The sequence below is a fragment of the Lissotriton helveticus genome, chromosome 7 (assembly GCF_964261635.1).
Source record: "Lissotriton helveticus chromosome 7, aLisHel1.1, whole genome shotgun sequence".
NCBI classification, from domain to species: Eukaryota; Metazoa; Chordata; class Amphibia; order Caudata; family Salamandridae; genus Lissotriton; species Lissotriton helveticus.
In genome coordinates this window covers 157,245,066-157,268,446 of record NC_136068.1, presented here as the reverse complement: position 1 = coordinate 157,268,446, position 23,381 = coordinate 157,245,066, and the positions used below count along the sequence as shown (strand labels likewise).

Below are 23,381 nucleotides of genomic sequence, written 5' to 3'. Positions count from 1 at the left end.
TTCTTCCTAAAAAGGAAAACACAGGAGTAGAATCCTTTCTCTTTTTGGGCACTTAGGGCTTTATCTATTGCTCATTTGGCAGGTATTATGAGAGCATTATTCCATAGTAAGTGAAGATGAGGGGGGTGCGCTCCCCTTGATTGATTGGTTGGCGGATTCTCCGTAGACTCCAGGGTACTGACAAAGTTGACAAGGTCCAATACCTATCTGTCTGGAATGATGGTTTGTCATTGATGAAGGTAATTGGATATCTTCGCATCCTACGGAATGATAAATTTGTGTAGCTGGCCCGTGGAGAAGGTCACTGTTTGCGGCCTGTGTCGCGGCTCTGAAAAGGTGGTCTTCTGCAAGGCCCTTCTTTAGAGAAAACCGCCATAGAGGATTGACAGTAGGAATGTTGTTGATACCCCTGTCTGTATTGGGGCAGGTGGTATTGATACTGGGAGTGCTGGAATCCACCCCTGTAAGAAGAGAAGCAGGGCACACACGCTGCTCAAAAAGGCACCTACTGGAAGGGGCCTAGGGATTTGGCAGTATCATTGTCCGTTTTAATCGCAAGCAAGGCATTGTCAATGTGTTTGCCAAATGTTGTGTCCTCGTCATATGCCATGTCCAAAATGTTTGACTGGACCTCAAGTCTGAAAGAGGTTGCCCTGAGCCAACCATGGCGCTTTAACACCACTGTGCTGGCTAGTTGATGGAAGCCTGTGGAGGCGATGTCCATTAAACAATCTAATATTTCAGATGAAGTGCGCTTGCCCTCTTCCATGATCTTCCTGGCTTCCAAAATAGGAGTAGATGGGTTCTTAGACCTCCTCTGTGCCACTTGAGATATTACTTAGTCAGGTTAGAGATGTCCTGTCAAACATGAAGGGGAATCCTTAGGGACTCTGTACTTTTTGTCGATGTGAGGGAGGACAGGCGCTACAGTGACAGGATTTTTCATCACCTAGACTACTTCTTGCCAAACAGTAGTCTACAATTGGTATAGAGCATACCAATTGTATTGCCTGCTCTTTAAAATCATACAGGAAGCAGTCAGACTGCGTCAACGACATAGGGAGATGAATGCTGGTTGCACCTGTCAATCAGATTGTAGAAGCCTCCTATATCTTCTGGTGGCGAATGGGAAGGGTGTTGCGGGAGGTGGGGACAGTGCTGGTTTGACATAGTCATCCCATTTATCCAAAGGCAGCTGTATGTCAGGAATCTCACCCTCTTCTCTTTTATCATCACATGATGATGATGGATCATCCCTCAGTGGCAATGCCACATGGGAGGCAGGCGTCATTCTAATGCTGGCTGTTGGAGGGAGAGGTGTTGGAGGAAGACGGGTGATGGGTTGTGGCTGTGCACCAGGCTGTTGATCAGGTGGTTGTGGAAAACGCCTATAAAACGCCTTCCATATTATGTAAGCATGGCCTGGAGTTCCTGTATCAACGAAGCAAGAAGATGGGTAATATACCGCTGAGGTAGAGGATAAGAGTAATATCCTTGGGGCTCATAATGTCTTGAAGGTAGAGGGTAGTAATGTAGGTAGTAATGCCCTTCCCCCTCATAATCCTCATGTTCCTCCTGACATTTAGCATTCAGTTCTGACAAACTGTGAGCTGGACCAAACAGACCACCCTCAACATCAGATTCCTCATTCTCCAATAGATGACTTGGAGGTAGAGGAAAGACTTTGCTGGGTGAAGTGACTTCAAGATGCAGAAAGGTTCTGGAAACCTTAGACATTTTAATCGCCATTGGCGGTGGTGTCGTCAATGTAGTTGTTGGAGAGATGGAGGTGTCCTTTGGTGCTGTGGTTGACTTTGTCAACGTAACTACCGTCGATGGAGCAATTGTCACCAGGATACATGTCGAAAGGCAGTCGCCGACAGGTGGGTCGAAGAGACCATCATTGATAGCAGTGTTGTCAACGGGCTCGTCATCAAAGGAGGCGTTGGCAGGTATTTCGTTGACTCCTGAATCTTCGGCGAGAAGATGGGAGCGCTGATGGGCAGCAGTTGTTATTGTTTTAGCCGTCGATGGTCTTGACAACAAGATGGTAGCACTGGTGGTCGTCGACAATCTCGGTGTCAATGGAGAAGGAGCTGTCGAGAAGGATTTGGAGGAGGATTTCTGCCTCATTGAAGGCTCAGCAGATACGACATGACGGCAATCTCTATCCTTGGCAGAAGGCATTAAAGAGCCAGGTAAGGATTATTCTGTGGAGAAATGTTTATGTTTCTCCTTTTTCTTGGAGCTGTGAGGCTGGTGAGAAGTCTTCCCAGATTTTCTGGACTCCTCTGGCACTCCATCATGGGATCTAACCCTTTTGTGAGACCTAGAAGAGGTGTCACTATCCTCCTCAGAAGATGACTTTTGGGCTTTCGTCTTCTGAGCCACATTAGTAGCCTACCTTCTCTTGCCTTCAGAATTTTTTTAGGAGAGAGTGCAACAAATCGTGCACTCTTTTACCTCATGTTTGAGATGAAGGCAATAAATGCAGTACTTATCTGGGTTATTCACATGCACTCTCTTTTTCCCACAGCTCTTACATGGATGGAAGAGGTCTTATCTGTCAGACATAGTAGAATATTAGTTGAAAATAGTTTTCAGATGAGAAAAACTGAGCAGAGCTCAATGAGACTCCCTTCACACATGACACGGTGAAAATCTGAGGAAGTCAGCCTCTCTTGGGAAGGTTCTAGAGGGTGCTGTGACCTGATTGGTCATAGTCAAAGTTTGGTCCTTTAAAAAAGGGACATAGATAGGCTATTAACTTCATGGCCTAGTGCCATTATAGCCTATGTTAGTTATACTTACTGCTTTACTATAGTACTGTGGGACTCCCACTTTGATGACGGGAAATGATTCAAGTATGTGAATCTATGAAAGAATCAATACTGGATAACTACCTCTCTCCCTGGTGCCCTACATGGTGCAGGGCATACCGTTTTGAACTACGATCTTATGCAGCCATCCAGGGGAGAAAGAGTTTTGGTGCATGTGTAATGTGGCCCTAAGGGTGATACAGAAAATGTGCCTTACTACAAGGAACTTGGCAGTAGATTGGTGTGCATCTTAGCTGGAAGCCTGGTGTATATTATATTAACCTAATCCAGACAGGACATGACTGTCATAAACATAAAGAAGGTTTTGTGGGATAGCTTATGTGAGGGAGACTTCTGTTAGAAGCAGAGCAGGCTGAACACACATTCTTGACATAGAAGGTGAAACCAGCATGACTTAGGAGATAAAGGAGAGAAGTTTAGGCTACACTAGCCCTTCAATCCACATTCCTGTCCTTGATCCACTAAAGAAGAGCTAATTTTGATGCACCATATGCTTTGAGACAGAGTTTCACATGGTGTCGATCCCAGGATAAGGGTGCTGGAGTTGGGCGTTGTTGATATGCCTAGGATAGCTGATGTGACAAGTATTAATGATGCAGGTCACATGTGCTACATAACTGCTGGAAATTCCTGTCTTTCCCTGCTTGATCATGATACTAGCACCTTGCTTTTTACAAACGGACTGCTGATAAGCAATTGTTCTTGGGTTTAGGATCATAATCAAGAAGGGGGTAGGAATGTGGACACAGTGAACTAAAATCCAGCATTATCTCTGAACACCAAATTGGGGCCTGACACTGTTTCCTGTCTGTTATTCTAGGCTCATGACCATGTGCCCATTATGCAATTATCCCCTTATTGTTCTAAATTGCTATTTGTGATGTTCACAATTGCAAAATGCCCTTGTAGTGGAAAGCGATCATGGGTGGGCCAAACACAGTTGCCTGGGCAAATGGCTGCTGTTCTGTTTTCAACATCAATTTCATGCTCTTCTCTTTCAGCATTTTTCTCACAATAAATTTACCTCTTTCAGATTCATAAGAAAACCATGATCACAAGCATATGGTTCTTCATAAAATTCAGATAAAGTTTACACATTAAGCTGTTCATATATCCATAATGAATACAGATAGGTCCCAAAAAGTATGTAAAGGCTACAATGTGAGAAATTGCACTATTTCCAGGTGCAATCAGGGAAGGGACAAGGATGAAAATGTAACTCCACATCAGTTACTCAGGTTTATTTTGTTAACTTCAATCGAGGTTGGACAACACAACACTAACACAATTTCATGTAATTAATCAGCGATCTTATTCTAAATGTTTTGACCACCCATGACTCAAAGGTGAGGGTCAGTAAATAAATGTATTTATGTTCACTTGGGAGATGGCCCATATTACATAATTTTAAGCACTAATGATAACAGATTGACAGATGAGAAGCGAAAACAGGACTCTCCTAAACTGGGCACCTTACATAAACAGTACCCACTGAAGTAAGGCAATACCCCATTAACAAAGATCAACTGTACTTTAAAGAATATTTTTCTTGAAGTATTAGAATACCTTTCAGATACCCGAGCAGTTTGTTTACTCACTGTACCTTGAAGCCAGGATTGTGGAGGCCTTTAAATCTGCAACAACGTAGAGGAAGTAGTAGCTCGTGAAAACCCTTCGCTGGAGCAACAGGAAGGTGAAGGTGATAGCATCCCATACAATACCAGCCTCATTTTTAGGAAGTTCACATATCTCATCTGTTGCTGAAGCTTTGGGGGGCAAAGAAAAATGTATTTCTTAAAAGTTATTTTACTGATCTATTTTAGAGCCAGTAATGACGCACTATGCAATCTTATGTTTCTGACAATGGGGAGCAAGATGCTATCCAAAGCTATAATTTAGTTCATGTCACTGTACACACTGGAATCTTCAACCATCTTTTCAAAGAGAACAGATGATTTACAGCTCCCACAGTCATTAATGGTGCACATCTGAAAACAAGTGGTTTAGTAGTCGCAAATAGGAAATTTAGTAAATAACCGGAAGTGCAAGGATTGATGGAATTCTAGTCATACTGGCATTCTCATTCCCTCCTGCAACTTCTTTGAGTTGCATGGCCTACAACCCTTGAGTTAACATCATACATGATATAGTAATAAATGCAACAGGGAGGTACACATAGGGTTTGGGGCAGACTATCAACATACATTTTAGAAAACAAACTAAATTTTTGAAATACCAAAGGATCAATCAGATAAAAAAATAACATATATGTCAGTACCAACTGTAAAGAGGGCTTTTGTGTTCTCAGCAAAAGCATTTAAACAAAAAGAGTCCATGAGTCCATTTTAAAACACTTCTTATCAGGGTGTATTGATGATATATTGAAGAAGAAAAGGTGCAACTTAAATGAAGCACTGGCAAAGCCACAATGGCTGGCTTTTATCGATTGTTGTGATGAGTATTGTTAATTTCATTACAATTATTTAAAATGCAGGAAATCTAAATGTGGACATGTGATAGCCACAAGCTTGCAATAAAAGATAAAATTAAAAAAGAAATAATCACTGTATACAATTTTAATAGATCAGCGGGTGAGCTTTCTAGCATCCACTTCTATTTCTAATAAATATGGACCACCTTTTTAAATTTCAATAGACTTCAAAGGAAAAAACAATTGTTAAAGGCACAAAAGAAATCAGTACTACTGGCTTTGAATTTCTTTAACCCTAAGGCATAGCTTAAACACACAGGTAAGAGTAAACCTAATTAAAAAAAACGAATGAACATTTTTTTAAAAGCATTAACAGTTAAATATTGGCCCACCAGCCATGCCACAGAAATGCACTTCTTTTTAGGTAGATATGCATATGTAATCAGGCAATACGCTGATATTCACGGTGCAAGAAGGTCAATGGTTTTAGTGGGCTCACCCACTGTCCCATGCTGTGGTGGGCGAAAGAAAAATATGAATTACAGCTCAACAGACCAATGGATGAAGAGTGGTGATCCAACGATAGCTAGCTATGTATGTATGTGTGTATATATATATATATATATATATATATATATATATAAACGTGAGACTGTTTAATACTTACGCAAGTCATATCCTTTGATAGTGCAGAACAAACTGAAGGTCTGAATTAGCCAGCAATTGTTGTGTAGCAATTTATCTAGGTACGCACAAGCTCCAATCTGGGGAAAAAAATATATTAATTCAGCTATTGTGATCACTTTGACACAAATAAGTTCACCAGTACACTGATGCGTGTTGGAGTAATCAGTTACATATGGGCCACATAAAGAAGGGATAACAATAATCAGCTATTTCTTCCCTAATGAAGCCTTGCTGCTCTCTGAATTGTAACCTATGCACATGAGACTATACAATAGTATCACGATGTATCCTTGTAACCCTTGCAACTGGTGTATATTTGTGATGTAATGGAATTTCACACTAGTTTTTAACCCTGCATCTATGAATTCTGACCATATATTGATGGTGCTTCATCTAGGCCGTGAGCATAAATGTCGGACTGCTGCAAATTTGATTAAGCATCTTATAATTCACAAGTTTCGTTAACTTTCCAAAGATAACATAAAAGGTGCACCTGCAAAAGGCAACTTTTAACGAAGGAAATATTCAGCAACTTGTAGTGAACTATTTCTTCGGAATAAAAGATGTTAGATGGAAAGTTCTTCGGCCACACGGTTTATGATGTCTCCTGAACTCCTCAATGGTAAGATTGGACCATATTAGTTACCCATACACACACCTGGGGGCGATTATGATGTTGGTCGGAGTTGCCTCCGATCGACATCATTGCGGAATTGGGATCGACCGACCTCCGGTCGGCGGTCTTGACCGCTGAATTACCATACGACCGCACATGGTGCAGTCGCATACTCACATTTCCTTTTGGGAGCTTGTGCTACGGCCGTAAAATGGCTGTTGCACAAGCTCCCATAGGGAAATGGGAGGTTGTGTTCATCCCTGCACTGCGTGGCAGGCACCTTAGGGTGCCTGACACCCAGTGCAGTGCCCCCTTGGCCCTCAACCGGAGGCCGCAAGGAGAAGGGGGACCTGCTAGGGGCCCCCTAAGTCGCTTTCTGACAGGTTTTCCATGTAGGTAAGCCCGGCATGGAAAGTCTGACAGAAACCGAGAATCGTAATTCCAACGGCGGAAACGCCGTCCATTGGGATTACGGGCCAGTCTCTGACTAGCCGACGGACTTCTAAGCCTGTTGGAATCCAGCTGGAATGACCGGCCAGTTTCAAATCCGACTTCCTACATTGTAATAAGGCGGTCGTAATTGAAACCAACGATGTCGGTCGGAAAGACTCCAACCTCCGGTCCCATGGTCTTTGCAGGAAAATATTTCACTTCGTTGTGTATGATTTCACCAGAAACATCTTAATGTTAATACTGGACCATTTTGCACAGTTACCTGTGATGTGTTACACACACACACACATAGACAGTACCACACCCAGGCAAAGGGCATTGTATAGGCATGTACTGTGTGTTCTTTTGTGTCTGGAGAGTTATGCTTCTCAGACAAGCTCTAATAAAATTGAAACACAGGTATCAGGAGCTGGTTTTATTCATTACAGATTGGTTTGGGTTGTATTTTACCAATCCAAAGTTGTAACACTGTGCCTGTAATGGTGAACGGCTTTTTTAACCCTATGCACTACCCATCACCGAGCCCAAAATACTTCTTACTACCACTATCCCTTACTAAATCCAAAAGCTCTTTGTCACCTCTCTACACGACCCATCCGATCACTTAAAACACCATAGTATCCCATACACTACCCATCCCTAAATCTTAAAAATGCCTTAGTGCCCATCACTGTATACTTACAACTACTAACTGCTTTTATACACTATGCATCAATGAACCCTAAACATTCTATACTACCCCTCTACACTACTTATCGCTAGGCCCTAAAAACACATTAATACCCCTGTGAACTATCTATCACTAAGCCTTAAAAACCTCTTACTACTCCATACAGTGCAGATGCGAGCCCTAAAAATGCAGTACTATGCATATACGCTGCCCACACCTGAACACTAAAAACTCCTTACTACCCCCTCTTTATTACCAACCAGTGAATGCTAAAAAGTTCTTAACACTAACCCATCTCTGATCCCTAAAAAACCAAGCCACCCCTAAAAACTACAAATCCTTAAGTACCGAAATTCCCTTCCTCATATTACAACCCATACTCTAAATTAAAATTCTTTTTGATTTGTTACAAACCGTATACCTTTATTTTAAATTCAATATAAATAAAATAACATCAACTCTCACTTATTTATATGAAATATTCCCTTTAACATAATGTACTAAATCACCTAACATAATTTTAATAAAAATATTATTTTAAACATAAACACATGTATTAATTATATTTAATAAACTACTAAAATGTATTTTAATCTATCTATTATTTTAAATTTCCATACATAAAGGGGCACATGAATCAAGCAATTTTGAAATCACAAACAGTGCGATTCGCAAGAATCGGCCGTTTGCGAAGGTAAAATGGCCTTTTGCTATGCAAGAACGTTTTTGGATTTGCAATTTAGGTAATTGCAATATCTTACAATTACCTAAATTGCAAATAGAAATAGGGAACCGCAATTTGAGATTCCCTAATGCACATGCAAGAAGCCTTTCTTAAATACGAACTGTGCATTTAGGAAACACTAATTAACTTAAATTTGAAGTTGATGTTAACTGTGTGCCTACTTTGAAAAATGCACAAAACTCCATGTTGAAAAATGCCATGTGGCGCAAACACATGCCCCAAGGGGATGTGTGTGCCTTACATGTTAACATTTTTTGTTAGGGGCGCCTCAGGGGGGTCTTAGGCCCCTTGGCACCCTTGCCTCTGCATTACCTACTTTGCGATTACCAATTAGGTAATCGCAATTTAGGCAATACATGACCATTCCCACCTATGGGCCTTGAGACCCATCGGAAAGAATGGAGTCGCAATAGCAAATAGCGAGTCCCTAATTGCGATTGCAATTCTTAAGGAATCACAATTAGAGAATCGCTATCTGTACCCTGTTTTGATTAACTGCATTTTGCGATTACCAAATAGCGATTTCTTAAAAATCGCCATTTGGTAATCGCAAAAAGAAAGTGTGATGCATGTGCCCCATAATAATTTCCTTAAAATAATTATTTCTAAATAAATTATTTTTTAGTTGTATATGTATATCTTCACATCTTCAGATATATGTATATATATATATATATATGCACAGAAATCCTTCCCAAATGAAAAGGCGGAGGCCAACACGGGAACAGGTTAGGAAGCCTTTATTTGTCAAATCCACCAAGGCGAATGCATTTCGGCATGTTGAGCCTTCGTCAGCGCCGTGGAAAATAGAGGACAAGGATGCAGTCCACACTTTAGAATGTCCTGCTGCTGCTGGATTGGCTGCGGCCACTCCTCCCCTAAATGGGCTCCGCCATGTGTAGTCAATACTGTCGGTATTTGAGCTACAGGACCCAGAATTCAGCAGTCCGATTCGTGGTCCCGTGGCGGTGATGACAGTAGGATATGCCGTTTCACAGGACGGAGTGCGCTGCAAATCCAATGTTCCCCCTACTGTCGACTGTAAAGGCCTCCTTCCATTCCCACCGCACAACCACTCTGCCCAGATATCATCTTCGCGGGGGCATGCAGTGATACTGCTAGCCCAGCGCGAGAAACAGTGTCCTCGTCACCGCGTTTCTTCTACCCAGGTGTTGTGGTGGGCCTGATTGTGTCAGTACATGACGGAAGCGAAAGCCGAAGCGTTGCCAGCAGAAAATCAGGCCACTTGATATGCGGGGGCCTCCCAACACGCCACTGGCAGACGTGTAATTGATGCACAGAAATCCTTCCCAAATGAAAAGGCGGAGGCCAACACGGGAACAGGTTAGGAAGCCTTTATTTGTCAAATCCACCAAGGCGAATGCATTTCGGCATGTTGAGCCTTCGTCAGCGCCGTGGAAAATAGAGGACAAGGATGCAGTCCACACTTTAGAATGTCCTGCTGCTGCTGGATTGGCTGCGGCCACTCCTCCCCTAAATGGGCTCCGCCATGTGTAGTCAATACTGTCGGTATTTGAGCTACAGGACCCAGAATTCAGCAGTCCGATTCGTGGTCCCGTGGCGGTGATGACAGTAGGATATGCCGTTTCACAGGACGGAGTGCGCTGCAAATCCAATGTTCCCCCTACTGTCGACTGTAAAGGCCTCCTTCCATTCCCACCGCACAACCACTCTGCCCAGATATCATCTTCGCGGGGGCATGCAGTGATACTGCTAGCCCAGCGCGAGAAACAGTGTCCTCGTCACCGCGTTTCTTCTACCCAGGTGTTGTGGTGGGCCTGATTGTGTCAGTACATGACGGAAGCGAAAGCCGAAGCGTTGCCAGCAGAAAATCAGGCCACTTGATATGCGGGGGCCTCCCAACACGCCACTGGCAGACGTGTAATATATATATATCAAACAACCCTCTCTGCAGGAGAGAGGAATGAGTCGCAACTCCTCCCGGTTTTTAATTATTTATTTTTTAACTCGGCACGTTCTTGTTTCTAATGCATTTCGGTCATCGCTGTGACCTTCGTCATGTATATGTATAATATATATATTTTTTATATATATTTTATATATATATATATATATATATATATATATATATATAACGGTGCATGGCCGTTCTTAGTTGGTGGAGCGATTTGTCTGGTTAATTCCGATAATGAACGAGACTCCTCCATGCTAACTAGTTACGCGACCCCCAGCGTTTTTTGTGCCTAATAAACCTGAAAGCACTGTGAACTGCATTGGGGCCTCGACTCTGGCTTTTTCGTGTAAAAGAAAAAGTGAGCCAGGAGTGCTGTCTAACACACACATATACATACATATATATATCTCCACTAAACTTTCCAAAAAAGCACGCTTTCTCCTAGTTTGTGCATGGAAAGTTTCAAGCTGATCCATTAAGTGGGAGCCAAGAAAAAAAGGAGGATCCCACAATGCAAAATCCCCATGCATTTTCCATAGACTTCTTCAAGGAGCGCTACTGCAAATGATCAGAATTACACCATATTTGTCAGGAAGCTAGGTCTTGGACCGCAGATTGTGCTTATTGTGATTTGATGTAAATTCATTCAGTAGTTTTTTAAAACGATTTGAAAATACTTGTATATCTGGACAGTGGGATCCACGAGAGGCTTGCGGGGGCTCCAACTTAAAAATAGAGCATTCTGATTGGCCCAAGGAGCTTTTTTTTCCCCACTGAGCCAATTTGCTCCCTGAGAGCGAGCGCTCTGATTGGCTGCAAGCAACATGAGAAAATTGTTGCTGGCAGTCATTACAGGACTCAAGGACTTAGTCTCCTGTCCTGAAATAAAGATAGAAAAACGAGATAAGGGGATAGGGTAGGGATACCCTGACGCCCTTGGCCCCTTTTGGGGGAATCCTGAGGGACCCCCTGTGTCCACAATTGGGGAAAGAATTGTTTTGCCGCAATCCCACGGTACACCAGCAGGATCGCAAATAAATGGCGGCCTACGTTCCCCCTCCGAGAGCTGTTTTTGGCCCCCAGGGGCCCCATTCCCTGGGCTGCAATTAACTTATTTAGGGGAGGTGGGTGTGAGGCCCCCTCCCTGAGCCGTTTTGGCTCCGGGGACCCCATCTCCCTGGGTCCAGTTTAAATATTATGGGCAGGGGTTGCGTAGACCCCTCCTTCCCGAGCCATATTAGGCTCTGGTGACCTCATTCCCCGGGGCCCAAACTGTTTGTTGAGGGGGAGGACAGCCCTCCTCCCCGAACCATTCAAAAGACCCTGGGGACCCCATCCTGCAGGACCATGTAAGGGTCCAAGCGTCTTCTCCACAGGAGTGCCAGGAAGCGTCGACAAGCCCAGCCCTTCCCCCCTACACCTATTGCATCTATCAAGCACTAGAACGCAATGGTGGTATGGAGGGAAAGGAGGGAACAAAACAAGGAAAGGAAGGGAAAACACAGGACTCCTCTGGCTGGTATCCCTCAAGGTGAAGACAGGCTCTAAAAAGGAATGGGTATGTTAAATGCACAGTAACCACATTCAGATATGACAATATGAAGCCGTGCACAGATTCTTAACTACGTGTCAGTGATAGCTAATATGTACTTAGCGAACGTGATTTGTGTGGCTCTTCTAATTCAGCAACAGGATACAAGAAGATCACCTATCTATAACAAGTATGAGCAATTAGCTACTGGGTACAGTAGAGAGTACACAAGAATTGTATTGTGCGTTTCTCTTACCAAGGGAATCCAACAGTAAGAACACTGACTGTCCTGACCAGAGGCAATACGAATTATTTAAATCTCATCTGCAAAAGGCAACATATTCAATGTCACAACATACTACACTGCTATGGTGTTGTAATATTAAATGTGGCGCTGAATAGCGCCTTACCCGGTCTTCTTGCCCAAGTACTGTAACGGTTGCCAGTCTTCTCAAATAGTACCAGTGAGTCCAAAAGAAAAGAAAAGAAAACAACAAAAGAAAAGAACCTGGCGGACTACATCTCCCACAATCCCTCAGGGGGTACCCAGGCAGGCGCTCCACAAGTCCGGCCGGCCGGCGGTACTACTAAGTGTCCGGCCGACGGGCGGAACCACGAATACCCCTGCCGAGAGTCCCCACGAAGGTCGGGAAGACGGATATCCAACACAGGAGCCTGACAGCTCTCCACTGTGGGACAGCTTCGAGATAAAGGCACAGGAACAAGGGGGCCGCCTCGGACTCAAAGTAATTACTGGGCGGTGCAATCAGGGAGCAAAACAGGGAACTGGTAAATAGCCGAGGACCGAACAAACGGTGGCCGGCTATGCCGAATCAGGAATGGAGGCCAGAGAGAGCGGAATCCACTTGCGGAAAGGAATCAAACAACAGATGCGGCTCGACCGGAAGTGACGTGCTCACTAGGAACGACAAACACTAGAATGCGAAGCCAGGTAGTGCGGGGAGGTCAGGCCTTTATTTCCGACTCGTTCCCTTGCGCATGCGTGCAGGAATGCAGCGCGGTCTATACGGAAGACTGGAAGGCGTGACAGACCACAACTTTTTAAAAAGAGGAAAGGGGCCATGTGGCCCCCCTCCCTGAGCCTTAAATGGTCCAGGGGAACCATCCCCTGGGTCCGGCTAACTTGCTGCATCTCAAGGAGCCCACCCTCGGGACGCAGCGGTTTCCCTGCCCACACCGATGTTGGCAGGGAAACTTGTGTTTTCTCCCATCTGGCGTTAACAGCTTTCAATCTCCTGCCAAACAGAAGAACACACAAAGACTGCCCCCAGTGGGTGGGACCTTAAAAAATGTCTGCGCCAGCTGGGTGCAGACTTGTGTTCTGTTTTACTGCCCACAACAGAAAATCAGATTGCTCCTGTCTACAGTTAGCAGCATAAACAGTGGAAGCAAAGCCGGCTTCAGCAGCAGGCTGCGGCCGTGGTGGCCCTGGGGCTCGCTCCATTGCCCCCAACGTGTGCATGGCGGGTGCCCCAGGTGGGCACCACCAATATCAAAGGCATGCCATGGGAGTTGGGGATCCCCAGTGCCTAATAAGGCTCGGGAAGGTGGGCCAAGCAGCCCCCTCCCTCTTAAAAAAAGCACAGCCCCAGGGGATGTGGTCACCTGGGCCTATATAGGCTCGGGGTGGGGAGACGCACAGCACCCTCCCCTTTTACTTATATTTCAGTCCCAGGAGATAGGGTCCCCGGGGCCTAATTAGGCTCAGGGAGAGGAACCTCACACCCCTCTCTCTATATTAATTACTCGCCCATGGGAATGGGGACCCTGCGGCTTAATAAGGCTTAGGGAGGGGGTCCGCAAGCCCCTCTCCCTTTTATTAAATTTAGCTCCGGGGGATGGGGTCCCCAGGGCCTAATAAGGCTTGGGGAGGGGGGCCACGCAGCCCCCTCCCCTTCTAAATAAGGCATGGCCCAGGGAGGAAGGATCCCTGAGGCCTATAAGGGGGGGGGAGGGGAGACGTGCGGCCACCCTCCCATTGTATATTTTGCCCCCGTGGGATGAGTTTCCCAGGGTCAAATTAGGCTCAGCGTGCCCTCCACCTTTCTAATACAAATTTGGCCCAAAGAGATGGGGTCCCGGGGGCCTAATAAGGCTCGGGGAGGCAAACTGTGCAGCCACCCGTCTTCTTTTTTTTAAAAACTTTTTTTTATTAGCATAACAATAAATGGCCCGGGGTATGGGATCTCCGGACCTATGACGGCTCTGGGACGGGGGGTGGGGCAAAACAAAGCCCTTTCCCCTTTTGTACTACATTTAACCCAAGGGATGGAATCCTGGGTGCCTAATAAGGATTGGAGAGGGGGCTGCACACCCCTCCTTAGATTTTGGCCTCAGGGCATGGGGTTGCTGGGGCCCAAGAAGGCTTGGGGAGTGGGCCTGTGCAGTCCCTCTCCTATTGTTCATTGTCTTGGGTCCCAGTGATGTATTCCCTAGGGCCTAAGGCTTGGGGAGGGGTCTGCATGCCCTCCTCCAATTTTTTAAATTATGTTTAAGCCTGAGGGATGAGGTCTCCGGGGCTTGAAGGCCAATCCTACGCTGCACACACTAAAGGCTGTGCGCAATGTGGGGTTGCCAGCCGGCTGGGGGTTTTGCCACAGGACCTGGCGGCAGGCCAAGCCGACCAGCTCCCTGCACACGGCCAATGGCTGTACGCAGCGTGGGCCAGCATGCGGGAAGTTGGAAGCATGGCCTGGCTGCAACACAGGCCCTGCGGTTAAGCCCATGACACACACGAGCAAAGGCTGTGCGTGCCATTGGGTGGGCTGCCTGAGGCCAACCTGACGCAGTGTGTGACAAAAGGCGGTGTGCTGCATGAGGATGGCTGTCTGCTTCCGGGTGGGTATGCCACAGGGCCTGGCCTGACCCCCAATGTATATTGGTGCCATAACAACTCTACACCTACCTGTCCTACCCAATTATCAGTGAGTCCCAACAACATCTGTTACTTAATACTGGAGTGTTTGATAGCCCTGATTACAAGGGGTATGGAAGGGAAATCCACGCAAAATTATAAATGCGCCAGTATTCCTGCACCCAGATTTTCTGGGTGTGGGAACATTCAAAACTTTGCCCAACCCTCTGCCGAGGCACAGCCTTCCCTTCCCTCACCCATCATCCCCTCCTTACACAGGTTCTTTGTGGCACTCTCCCGGTCTCCACAGATATCCCCCATTACCCATTATTTAATAGGATGAATTATGTACAGAGACAACGGATAATGGATATTCCAGCTGTCAGGAATTTCCACCCCTAATTCCTTCCGACTCATAATTGGGGTTTAGGTATTGTCGCAGTGTTTCAAAACAATCGAAAAGTTTTTGTCCAGTGTTGGTATTTTTTACTTGTGCTAATGGATTTAACAATTACACTGGATTGAACATATTATGCTGATGTGCTACAATGTATTCTCACTATCACGGCGATAACTATAGTAATTCTTCCTAACAGTAACTGTATTTTTAAAGCAAAGGATCAATACAACTGACCTTGTAGAAATTGATTCTGACCATTTACTTGTTCTTTTTACCTTTCTGTTGAAACAATATGATCTTCAAGTGTTATGTTTTAGAATTATAGCTATGGATTAATAATCCTATTTATAAAGTTGTTAGACCTGTCTGCCTTTGGGTAGTCCCTCCTAATTAATTATTTATTTTGTCCCCTTTTTGCCCCTCAAACCTTTCTTTATCTTTTCATGTTCACTGACTTTTTGAGGTGTTGACAGGGGTTAGGTGCTCTTTGCCCTCATAGTCTTTAGAGGCCTAGGCGCCTTTCTGACTGGATTTACATGACGCACAAAATGGTGGCTATTAACTGCCACAACTGCCAACACTGGGACTGGGCCCATAGGGCACAATAGGAACCTTCTAGAACCTTCCGGTCTCTTCTGGACCTTATGAGGTCAGCCTATATAAAGGCTGGTGAGAGGCCGGCCATTTTGTAATGACCATAGAACCTGAGGAGTGAGGCTGTGGCCCGGGGAGGGTGGCGCACAAGTAGTGGTTAGTTTCCTTTAGGGCTGACAACCTTCTCTTGAGGACGTCCCCCCCTGAGCCCCTTTGACTGAGCCCTGGTGTGGTACATGACCCCTGAGGGAAGTGGCCTTTTAAGTTCCTGCTGGCCCCCCTCAGGTTCCTCCTGATCATTCCCCCCCCTTTTTCAAGGCTTCCAAAAGACTGACTTACCAGCCTCGTGGGAAGCGAAGCGCGAATCCACGAAGGGCACTGGGGAGGCATAATAGTGAAGGAGGCACTGGGACCCTGCGTGGGTCTGAGGAGGTGCATCACCCTCCAGAGTGGTGTGGAGAATAGCGCCGACTGAAGCGGGAGACACCGCTCCCTCGCACATCCCCAGAGGCGCGGTGATCGTGAGGAGTGTGGAGGCAGTGCCGAGTGGAGACACTGCTCCTTCGCGCCTGGGTCTCAGCGCGGCCGCCTAAGAAGTGAGGTAGGCGGCGCTGGAGAATACGCAAGAGACGGCGCCCGGCGGAGACATTGCTCCTTTGCACCTGTGCGGTAACGCGGCTGCCCAAGAAGTGTGGTGGGCGGCGCCGGAGGCAGCGGTTGAGGCGGCGCCCAGCGGGGACACTGCCCCATCCCGCCTGTGTGTAAGCGTGACCACTCGTGAGGAGAGAGTGGAGGCGAATGGTGTCACCGAGTCTCCGGTGACAGCAGGAAATCCTCCCGTGTTGCGGGGTTGCTGGGTAAGTGACCCAGCCCATGTGGGAGGCACCAATCCCGAAGGAAGCTCCGGCTGCAGTGGCAAGGACATCCAGCCCAAGTAAGGTGGTAAAGGGGGCTGACATTTGACTGGGGAACACCCGTGTGCCACAGAGGAGGGGTGGTTCTTTTTAGCCTGCCAGTACTTGGGTAATTGAGAGACACGAGGAGAGGATACTGTGACTGAGGGCTAAGTGAACCAACAAAGAGAGGAAACAGTGAGACTAAAGGGGGCAACTGCCCAGTAAAGTTTACTTGAACCCCTGTGAGGCTGACAAGAGTGGGGATTGTATTATTGTCCTGCATTCCCTTTCAGAGGCGGGAGGGGGAGAGAGAAGCTCTGGGCCTGCTTGTTTAAGTGCATTAGGCTGTGATACATAAGCTGTGTTAAGCACTGTTCCTGACCTAGGAAATCCTGGAATATTCACCTGCTCGAGGGGAGAGAGTGTCACCCTTTGGGTGCCAAGGTGCCAAACTAAGTGTATGATACCTAAATGTTCGCAGAGTGTAAAGTAAAGAGGGTAACCAATAAACTGCAGAGAATGTCTAATGTAAAGTCAAAAGTACAGTAATAAGTTAGATAAGGAGGAGAGAAAAAGTTTACAAGATTAAGAAGTGAGTTACTGAATGGGTGGAACGCAAACTTCACACAAATGCCCTGAGATGAGCCTTACTGCTTAGTGTCAAGCTACCCTAGGTGACTTGGTGACCCCAGGTCCAACATGTTTGGTGTCTAGCGGTGGGATCGAGACTGTGTTTGCGTCCACTCTTTTAGTAACTAAGTGTAATCCATGGACCTACACCTGGAGTTTTCTCCTGGTGGACTCCCCAATTATATCTTTTTGTTTTTCCAAATTTACTCCTGGTGGTGGGTGGAGGTAGCTTCCAGTTTTCCTTTAAAACCAATTCCTTCAAAGAGGCTGTCCCGGACTCTCATTGGCAAGATGGAATTTGCTTTGGAAGAGTTAGAGACCTATACTATGGCTCAGCTCCGAGAGTTTTGTCAAAACATGGGAGTGTTCTTCAAGCGTGGTGCTAAGAAGGGGGAGCTTCAAACCAGCTTGAGGGCATGGGTGGCAGCTCACCCAGATGGGAAGAAGGAGGAGGAGGAGACAGACAGGGATACTGTCATCGGCGTAGATGGGTTGTACCAATCTGAGGGGGGAAACTTGCTAACAGGTCCCAGAACACTCTCAAGAGAGGGCAGCAGTGTCTCCGCGAGAAGCTTGACTGAAGCCGAACTAGCAGATAGGAGGGAGGAGAGACAGTTAAGATGGGAGTTAGCGAAATTGGAGAAGGCAAGAGAGGAGAGTAGGTTGGCTCATGAGTTGAGCCTCAGAGAATTAGACTTTAAGGCCCTGCAAGTAGGGACTTCCAATTCTCAGAATGGTGGCAGCGAACCAAGGGAGTTGACCAGGGAACCCAGACCCTATTTACCGAAGGACATAGTTGCCAGCTACAGCCCAGGGGATGACATCGCCAAGTGGCTGGCTGCTTATGAGGTCTCCCTAAGAGCCCATGGGATCCAGGAGAAACACTGGGGGGGTGGGTTATACAAGTACATGCCACCTACTGGACGGGACACCTTGTTAGCCCTGAACCAGGAGGAGCAGACCCACTACCCCACCATGAAGGTAGCGTTAATTAAAAAGTTTGGGCTAACCCCGGAGAAGTATCGCCAAAAGTTCAGGGGGAGCCACAAATTAAGCACCCAAAACTGGGTGGATTTCCTGGACTATGCTAGGAAGGCACTAGAGGGCTGGATACAAGGCAGCGAGGTGAAGGACTATGAGGGGTTATATGACCTTTTCCTCAAAGAGCACCTACTTGAGAAATGTTTTCCTAAGCTGCGTCAACACCTGGTGGACAGCAAGCTGACCAACCCCCGGAAGCTTGCAGAGGAGGCGGACATCTGGGCAAGTACCCGGGTGTCGTCGAAGGGGACTGGAGGGGATTCCCAAAGGGCCGGACAGGGCGCCCCCCAGAAGAAGGAGGGGGGAGATAAAAAGCGGGAGTTCTCAAAAGGTCCCCAAAATAGTTTCCAGGGAAAAGGAACAGGATTCCCCCCTAAGGTTAACCCACCCCGGAACCCTCATCCTGGCCAAAGCCAGCAGCCAAGGGTTGTCCACTGCTTTGAGTGTGGTGGTGTTGGACATTATAAGGGAGATGCCAAGTGCCCAAAGAGACCACCCCCTCCCACTGGAGGAAAAGCCCCAGGAGTAGCTAGTGTAGTGCTCGGGGAGGAGTTGCCCTTAGATAAGGGGGGTGAGTGGGCGGGTGTCACCTTAGTGTCCCTGGGAGATCGGGAGATGGTTCCTAAGATCCAGGAGCCCTCAAATACTGTAAAGTATGGGCAATGGGTCACCATCAATGGCCAGAGAGGGGAGGCTCTGAGAGACACAGGAGCCAGTATGACTATGGTAAGGAGTCAACTGGTGTCTCCAGAGCAGGTGATTCCACATGTACTCCACCCCGCCGCGATGGCTGACGGCAGATTGGGCCACTACCCTGTGGCCGAGGTTCCATTTGAGTGGGAAGGGGTTGCAGGTTCACTTCGAGTTGCCGTAAGCCCTGCCGTGCCAGTGGATTGTCTGTTGGTGAATGACATGGAGCACAATGCGTGGAAGGAGGTGGAATACCGGACTCATTCAGAGATGCTGGGTACACCTGACTGGGCCTGTGCAAACACAAGGTCTGCGACTACCCAGAGAGGGAGTTCGCCTGGGCTGGAGCCTGGAACAATGGCCCAGCCCGCTGCCAAAAAGGGAAAGATCCGGAGACAGGAGAAGCCTGCTTCGGCTTCCCTGCCCCATGAGACAGATCGGCCACCTGCGGTGGTGGACCAGGAGTCCATGGAGGGGGAAGTAGTCTCCCTGGAGGACTTGCCTATCCCTGCTGAGTGGCATGTGGAAAGAGGGCCTACCAGGGAGGAGTTTTGTAAGGGCCAGAAGGAGTGCCCTACCCTTGAGGGACTGAGGCAACAGGCCAAAGCCCAGGCAGCAGGGAACGTTGCAGGGAACTACCATATTTACTGGGAGGAAGGACTCCTCTACAGTGAACCAAAGGTACCTTTGCCCGGTTCATCACGGGCCCTGGTAGTCCCTCAACGGTACCGAGCCTTTCTTTTAGAATTGGCTCATGAAATTCCCTTGGCAGGACACTTAGGACAGGACAAGACCTTTGCCCAGCTTGTCCCCCACTTTTACTGGCCTCGGATGAAAGTGGCGTCTGACACATACTGCCGGACATGTGTATCCTGCCAAGCTAGTGGGAAAACAGGGGTGAAGCTGAAAGCTCCCCTGGAACCACTTCCCGTCGTTAGCACCCCCTTTGAAAGGGTGGGCATCGACATTGTGGGGCCATTGAATCCACCAACTACGGCTGGTCACAGGTTTATCCTGGTACTGGTGGATCATGCCACACGGTACCCAGAGGCAATTCCTCTGAGGACTGTCACTGCACCTGTGGTGGCTAGGGCCCTAATGGGGATCTTTACCCGAGTGGGTTTCCCCAAGGAAGTTGTGTCAGACAGGGGGACCAACTTCCTGTCAGCATACATGCGGGCAATGTGGAAGGAGTGTGGGGTGACCTATCGGTTCACCACTCCTTATCATCCACAGGCCAAGGGCCTCGTGGAAAGGTTCAACAAGACCTTGAAAGGCATGATAAGAAGTCTGCCTGAGAGCCTGCGGAGGAAATGGGATGTCCTCCTACCCTGTTTGCTATTCTCCTACAGGGAAGTGCCGCAGAAGGGAGTGGGCTTCAGCCCCTTTGAGCTACTGTATGGGCACCCTGTACATGGACCTCTCAGCCTGGTGAAGGATGGATGGGAAAAATCTCCCAGGAAACCTCCTCAGGATGTGGTGAGCTACATGCTGGCTTTCCGGAGCCAAATGGCAAAGTTGTGGAAGCAAGCTTCTGACAACTTGGAAGCCAGCCAGGCAGTAATGAAAGAGTGGTACGACCACAACGCTCACCCGGTGGAATTGGAGCCTGGCCAGAAAGTGTGGGTGATGGAACCTGGAGAGCGCTCTCCAGGATCGCTGGACAGGCCCCTTTGAGGTGTTAGAGAAGAAGGGTAAGGCCACCTACTTGGTGGATCTAAAGACCCCTCGACAGCCCCTCCGGGTGCTGCATGCTAACCGCCTCAAACCCCACCATGAGAGGCCCGAGGTCATCTTGATGATGGTGACTGACGGAGGAGAGGAAACGGAAAGCGAACCTCTCCCTGACTTGTTTTCGTCTCAAGAGAAGGATGGGTCGGTGGAGGGAGTGATTCTCTCCCCATCCCTCACTCCTGAGCAGCGGGAGGACTGCCGCCAGGTTCTGGAGCAGTACTCCTCGCTGTTCTCCCTTGTCCCGGGAAGGACCCACCTGTGTACCCATGATGTGGACACAGGAGACAGCCCACCAGTGAAGTCAAAGACCTACCGGCTGTCAGACAAGGTGAAGGCCAGTATCCACGATGAGGTCATCAAGATGCTGGAGCTAGGAGTTATTGAACCTTCCAGTAGCCCCTGGTCCAGTCCGGTGGTGCTAGTACCAAAAGCTGCTCCACCGGGCACCACTCCAGAACTGAGGTTCTGTGTGGATTACCGGGGACTGAACTCAGTGACTAAGACTGATGCCCATCCGATCCCTAGGGCGGATTAATTAATTGACCGGCTGGGAGCTGCCCAATATCTGAGTACCTTTGACCTTACTTCTGGGTACTGGCAGATCTCCCTTACAGATGGAGCAAAAGAAAGGTCAGCTTTCTCCACGCCTGAGGGACACTTCCAGTTCTGCGTGATGCCCTTTGGGCTCAAGAACGCCCCTGCCACTTTTCAGCGGCTGGTGAACCAGGTCCTCTCTGGAATGGAGGCTTTCTCCGCTGCTTACCTGGATGACATTGCCGTCTTCAGCAGCAGTTGGGAGGACCATTTGCGTCACTTGCAAGCTGTTCTCCAGGCCCTGAAACAGGCTGGCTTGGCAATCAAGGCCAGTAAATGTCAGATTGGGCAGGGGTCGGTTGTGTACCTAGGCCACTTGGTGGGTAGGGGAGCAGTGCAGCCCCTCCAGGCAAAGATTGAGGCCATCATGGCCTGGGAACCCCCCAAGACACAGACTGAGGTCCGAGCCTTCCTGGGCCTCATAGGTTACTACCGTCGCTTTGTGAAGGGGTATGGCACTATTGTAGCGCCCCTCACAGAGCTCACCTCTAAGAAACAACCTCGACGGGTAGTCTGGACTGTGGCTTATCAGCAAGCCTTTGAGAAATTGAAGCAGGCAATGTGTGCAGCACCGGTCCTGAGGGCCCCAGACTTCTCCAAGGAGTTCATTGTCCAGACAGACGCATCAGAACATGGCATTGGGGCAGTGTTATCGCAACTCAATGAAGAGGGTCTGGATCAGCCTGTAGTCTTCTTGTCCAGGAGACTGCTTCCCCGGGAACGGAGGTGGAGTGCAATTGAGCGGGAGGCTTTTGCGGTGGTGTGGGCTCTGAAGAAGTTGCGCCCATACCTGTTTGGCTCGCACTTCCTGGTTCAGACTGACCACCGACCCCTTCGTTGGCTGATGCAAATGAAGGGGGAAAATCCCAAGTTGTTGAGATGGTCCATCTCCCTACAGGGAATGGACTTCCGGGTGGAACACCGGCCTGGAGTGGACCACGCCAATGCAGACGGTCTCTCTAGGTATTTCCGCCTTAGTGATGAGGACTCCCAAGGGGTTGGGTAGCTCTCCCCACCTTCAGCTGGGGGGGACGCGTGTTAGACCTGTCTGCCTTTGGGTAGTCCCTCCTAATTAATTATTTATTTTGTCCCCTTTTTGCCCCTCAAACCTTTCTTTATCTTTTCATGTTCACTGACTTTTTGAGGTGTTGACAGGGGTTAGGTGCTCTTTGCCCTCATAGTCTTTAGAGGCCTAGGCGCCTTTCTGACTGGATTTACATGACACACAAAATGGTGGCTATTAACTGCCACAACTACCAACACTGGGACTGGGCCCATAGGGCACAATAGGAACCTTCTAGAACCTTCCGGTCTTTTCTGGACCTTATGAGGTCAGCCTATATAAAGGCTGGTGAGAGGCCGGCCATTTTGTAATGACCATAGAACCTGAGGAGGGAGGCTGTGGCCCGGGGAGGGTGGCGCACAAGTAGTGGTTAGTTTCCTTTAAGGCTGACAACCTTCTCTTGAGGACGTCCCCCCCTGAGCCCCTTTGACTGAGCCCTGTTGTGGTACATGACCCCTGAGGGAAGTGGCCTTTTAAGTTCCTGCTGGCCCCCCTCGGGTCCCTCCTGATCATCCCCCCCCCTTTTTCAAGGCTTCCAAAAGACTGACTTACCAGCCTCGTGGGAAACGAAGCACGAATCCGCGAAGGGCACTGGGGAGGCATAATAGTGAAGGAGGAACTGGGACCCTGCGTGGGTCTGAGGAGTTGCATCCCCCTCCAGAGTGGTGTGGAGAATAGCGCCGACTGAAGCGGGAGACACCGCTCCCTCGCGCATGCCCAGAGGCGCGGTGATCGTGAGGAGTGTGGAGGCGGTGCCGAGTGGAGACACTGCTCTTTCGCGCCTGGTTCTCAGCGCGGCCGCCTAAGAAGTGAGGTAGGCGGCGCTGGAGAATACGCAAGAGACGGCGCCCGGCAGAGACATTGCTCCTTTGCACCTGTGCGGTAACGCGGCTGTCCAAGAAGTGTGGTGGGCGGCGTCGGAGGCAGCGGTTGAGGCGGCGCCCAGCGGGGACAC

The 23,381-nt window shown here is 48.2% G+C and overlaps 1 protein-coding gene across 1 annotated transcript in view; it reads right to left on the bottom strand.

Annotated features, from left to right (window-relative positions):
• LOC144768973 (piezo-type mechanosensitive ion channel component 2-like) overlaps positions 1-23,381 on the bottom strand; it is a 700,333-nt gene that overhangs the window by 254,174 nt on the left and 422,778 nt on the right. The window contains exons 28-29 of the mRNA XM_078652965.1: positions 5,939-6,035; positions 4,444-4,606 (exon numbers count right to left, since the gene is read on the bottom strand). Coding sequence (XP_078509091.1) covers positions 4,444-4,606; positions 5,939-6,035 — 260 coding nt within the window. The remainder of the gene's footprint in view (positions 1-4,443; positions 4,607-5,938; positions 6,036-23,381) is intronic.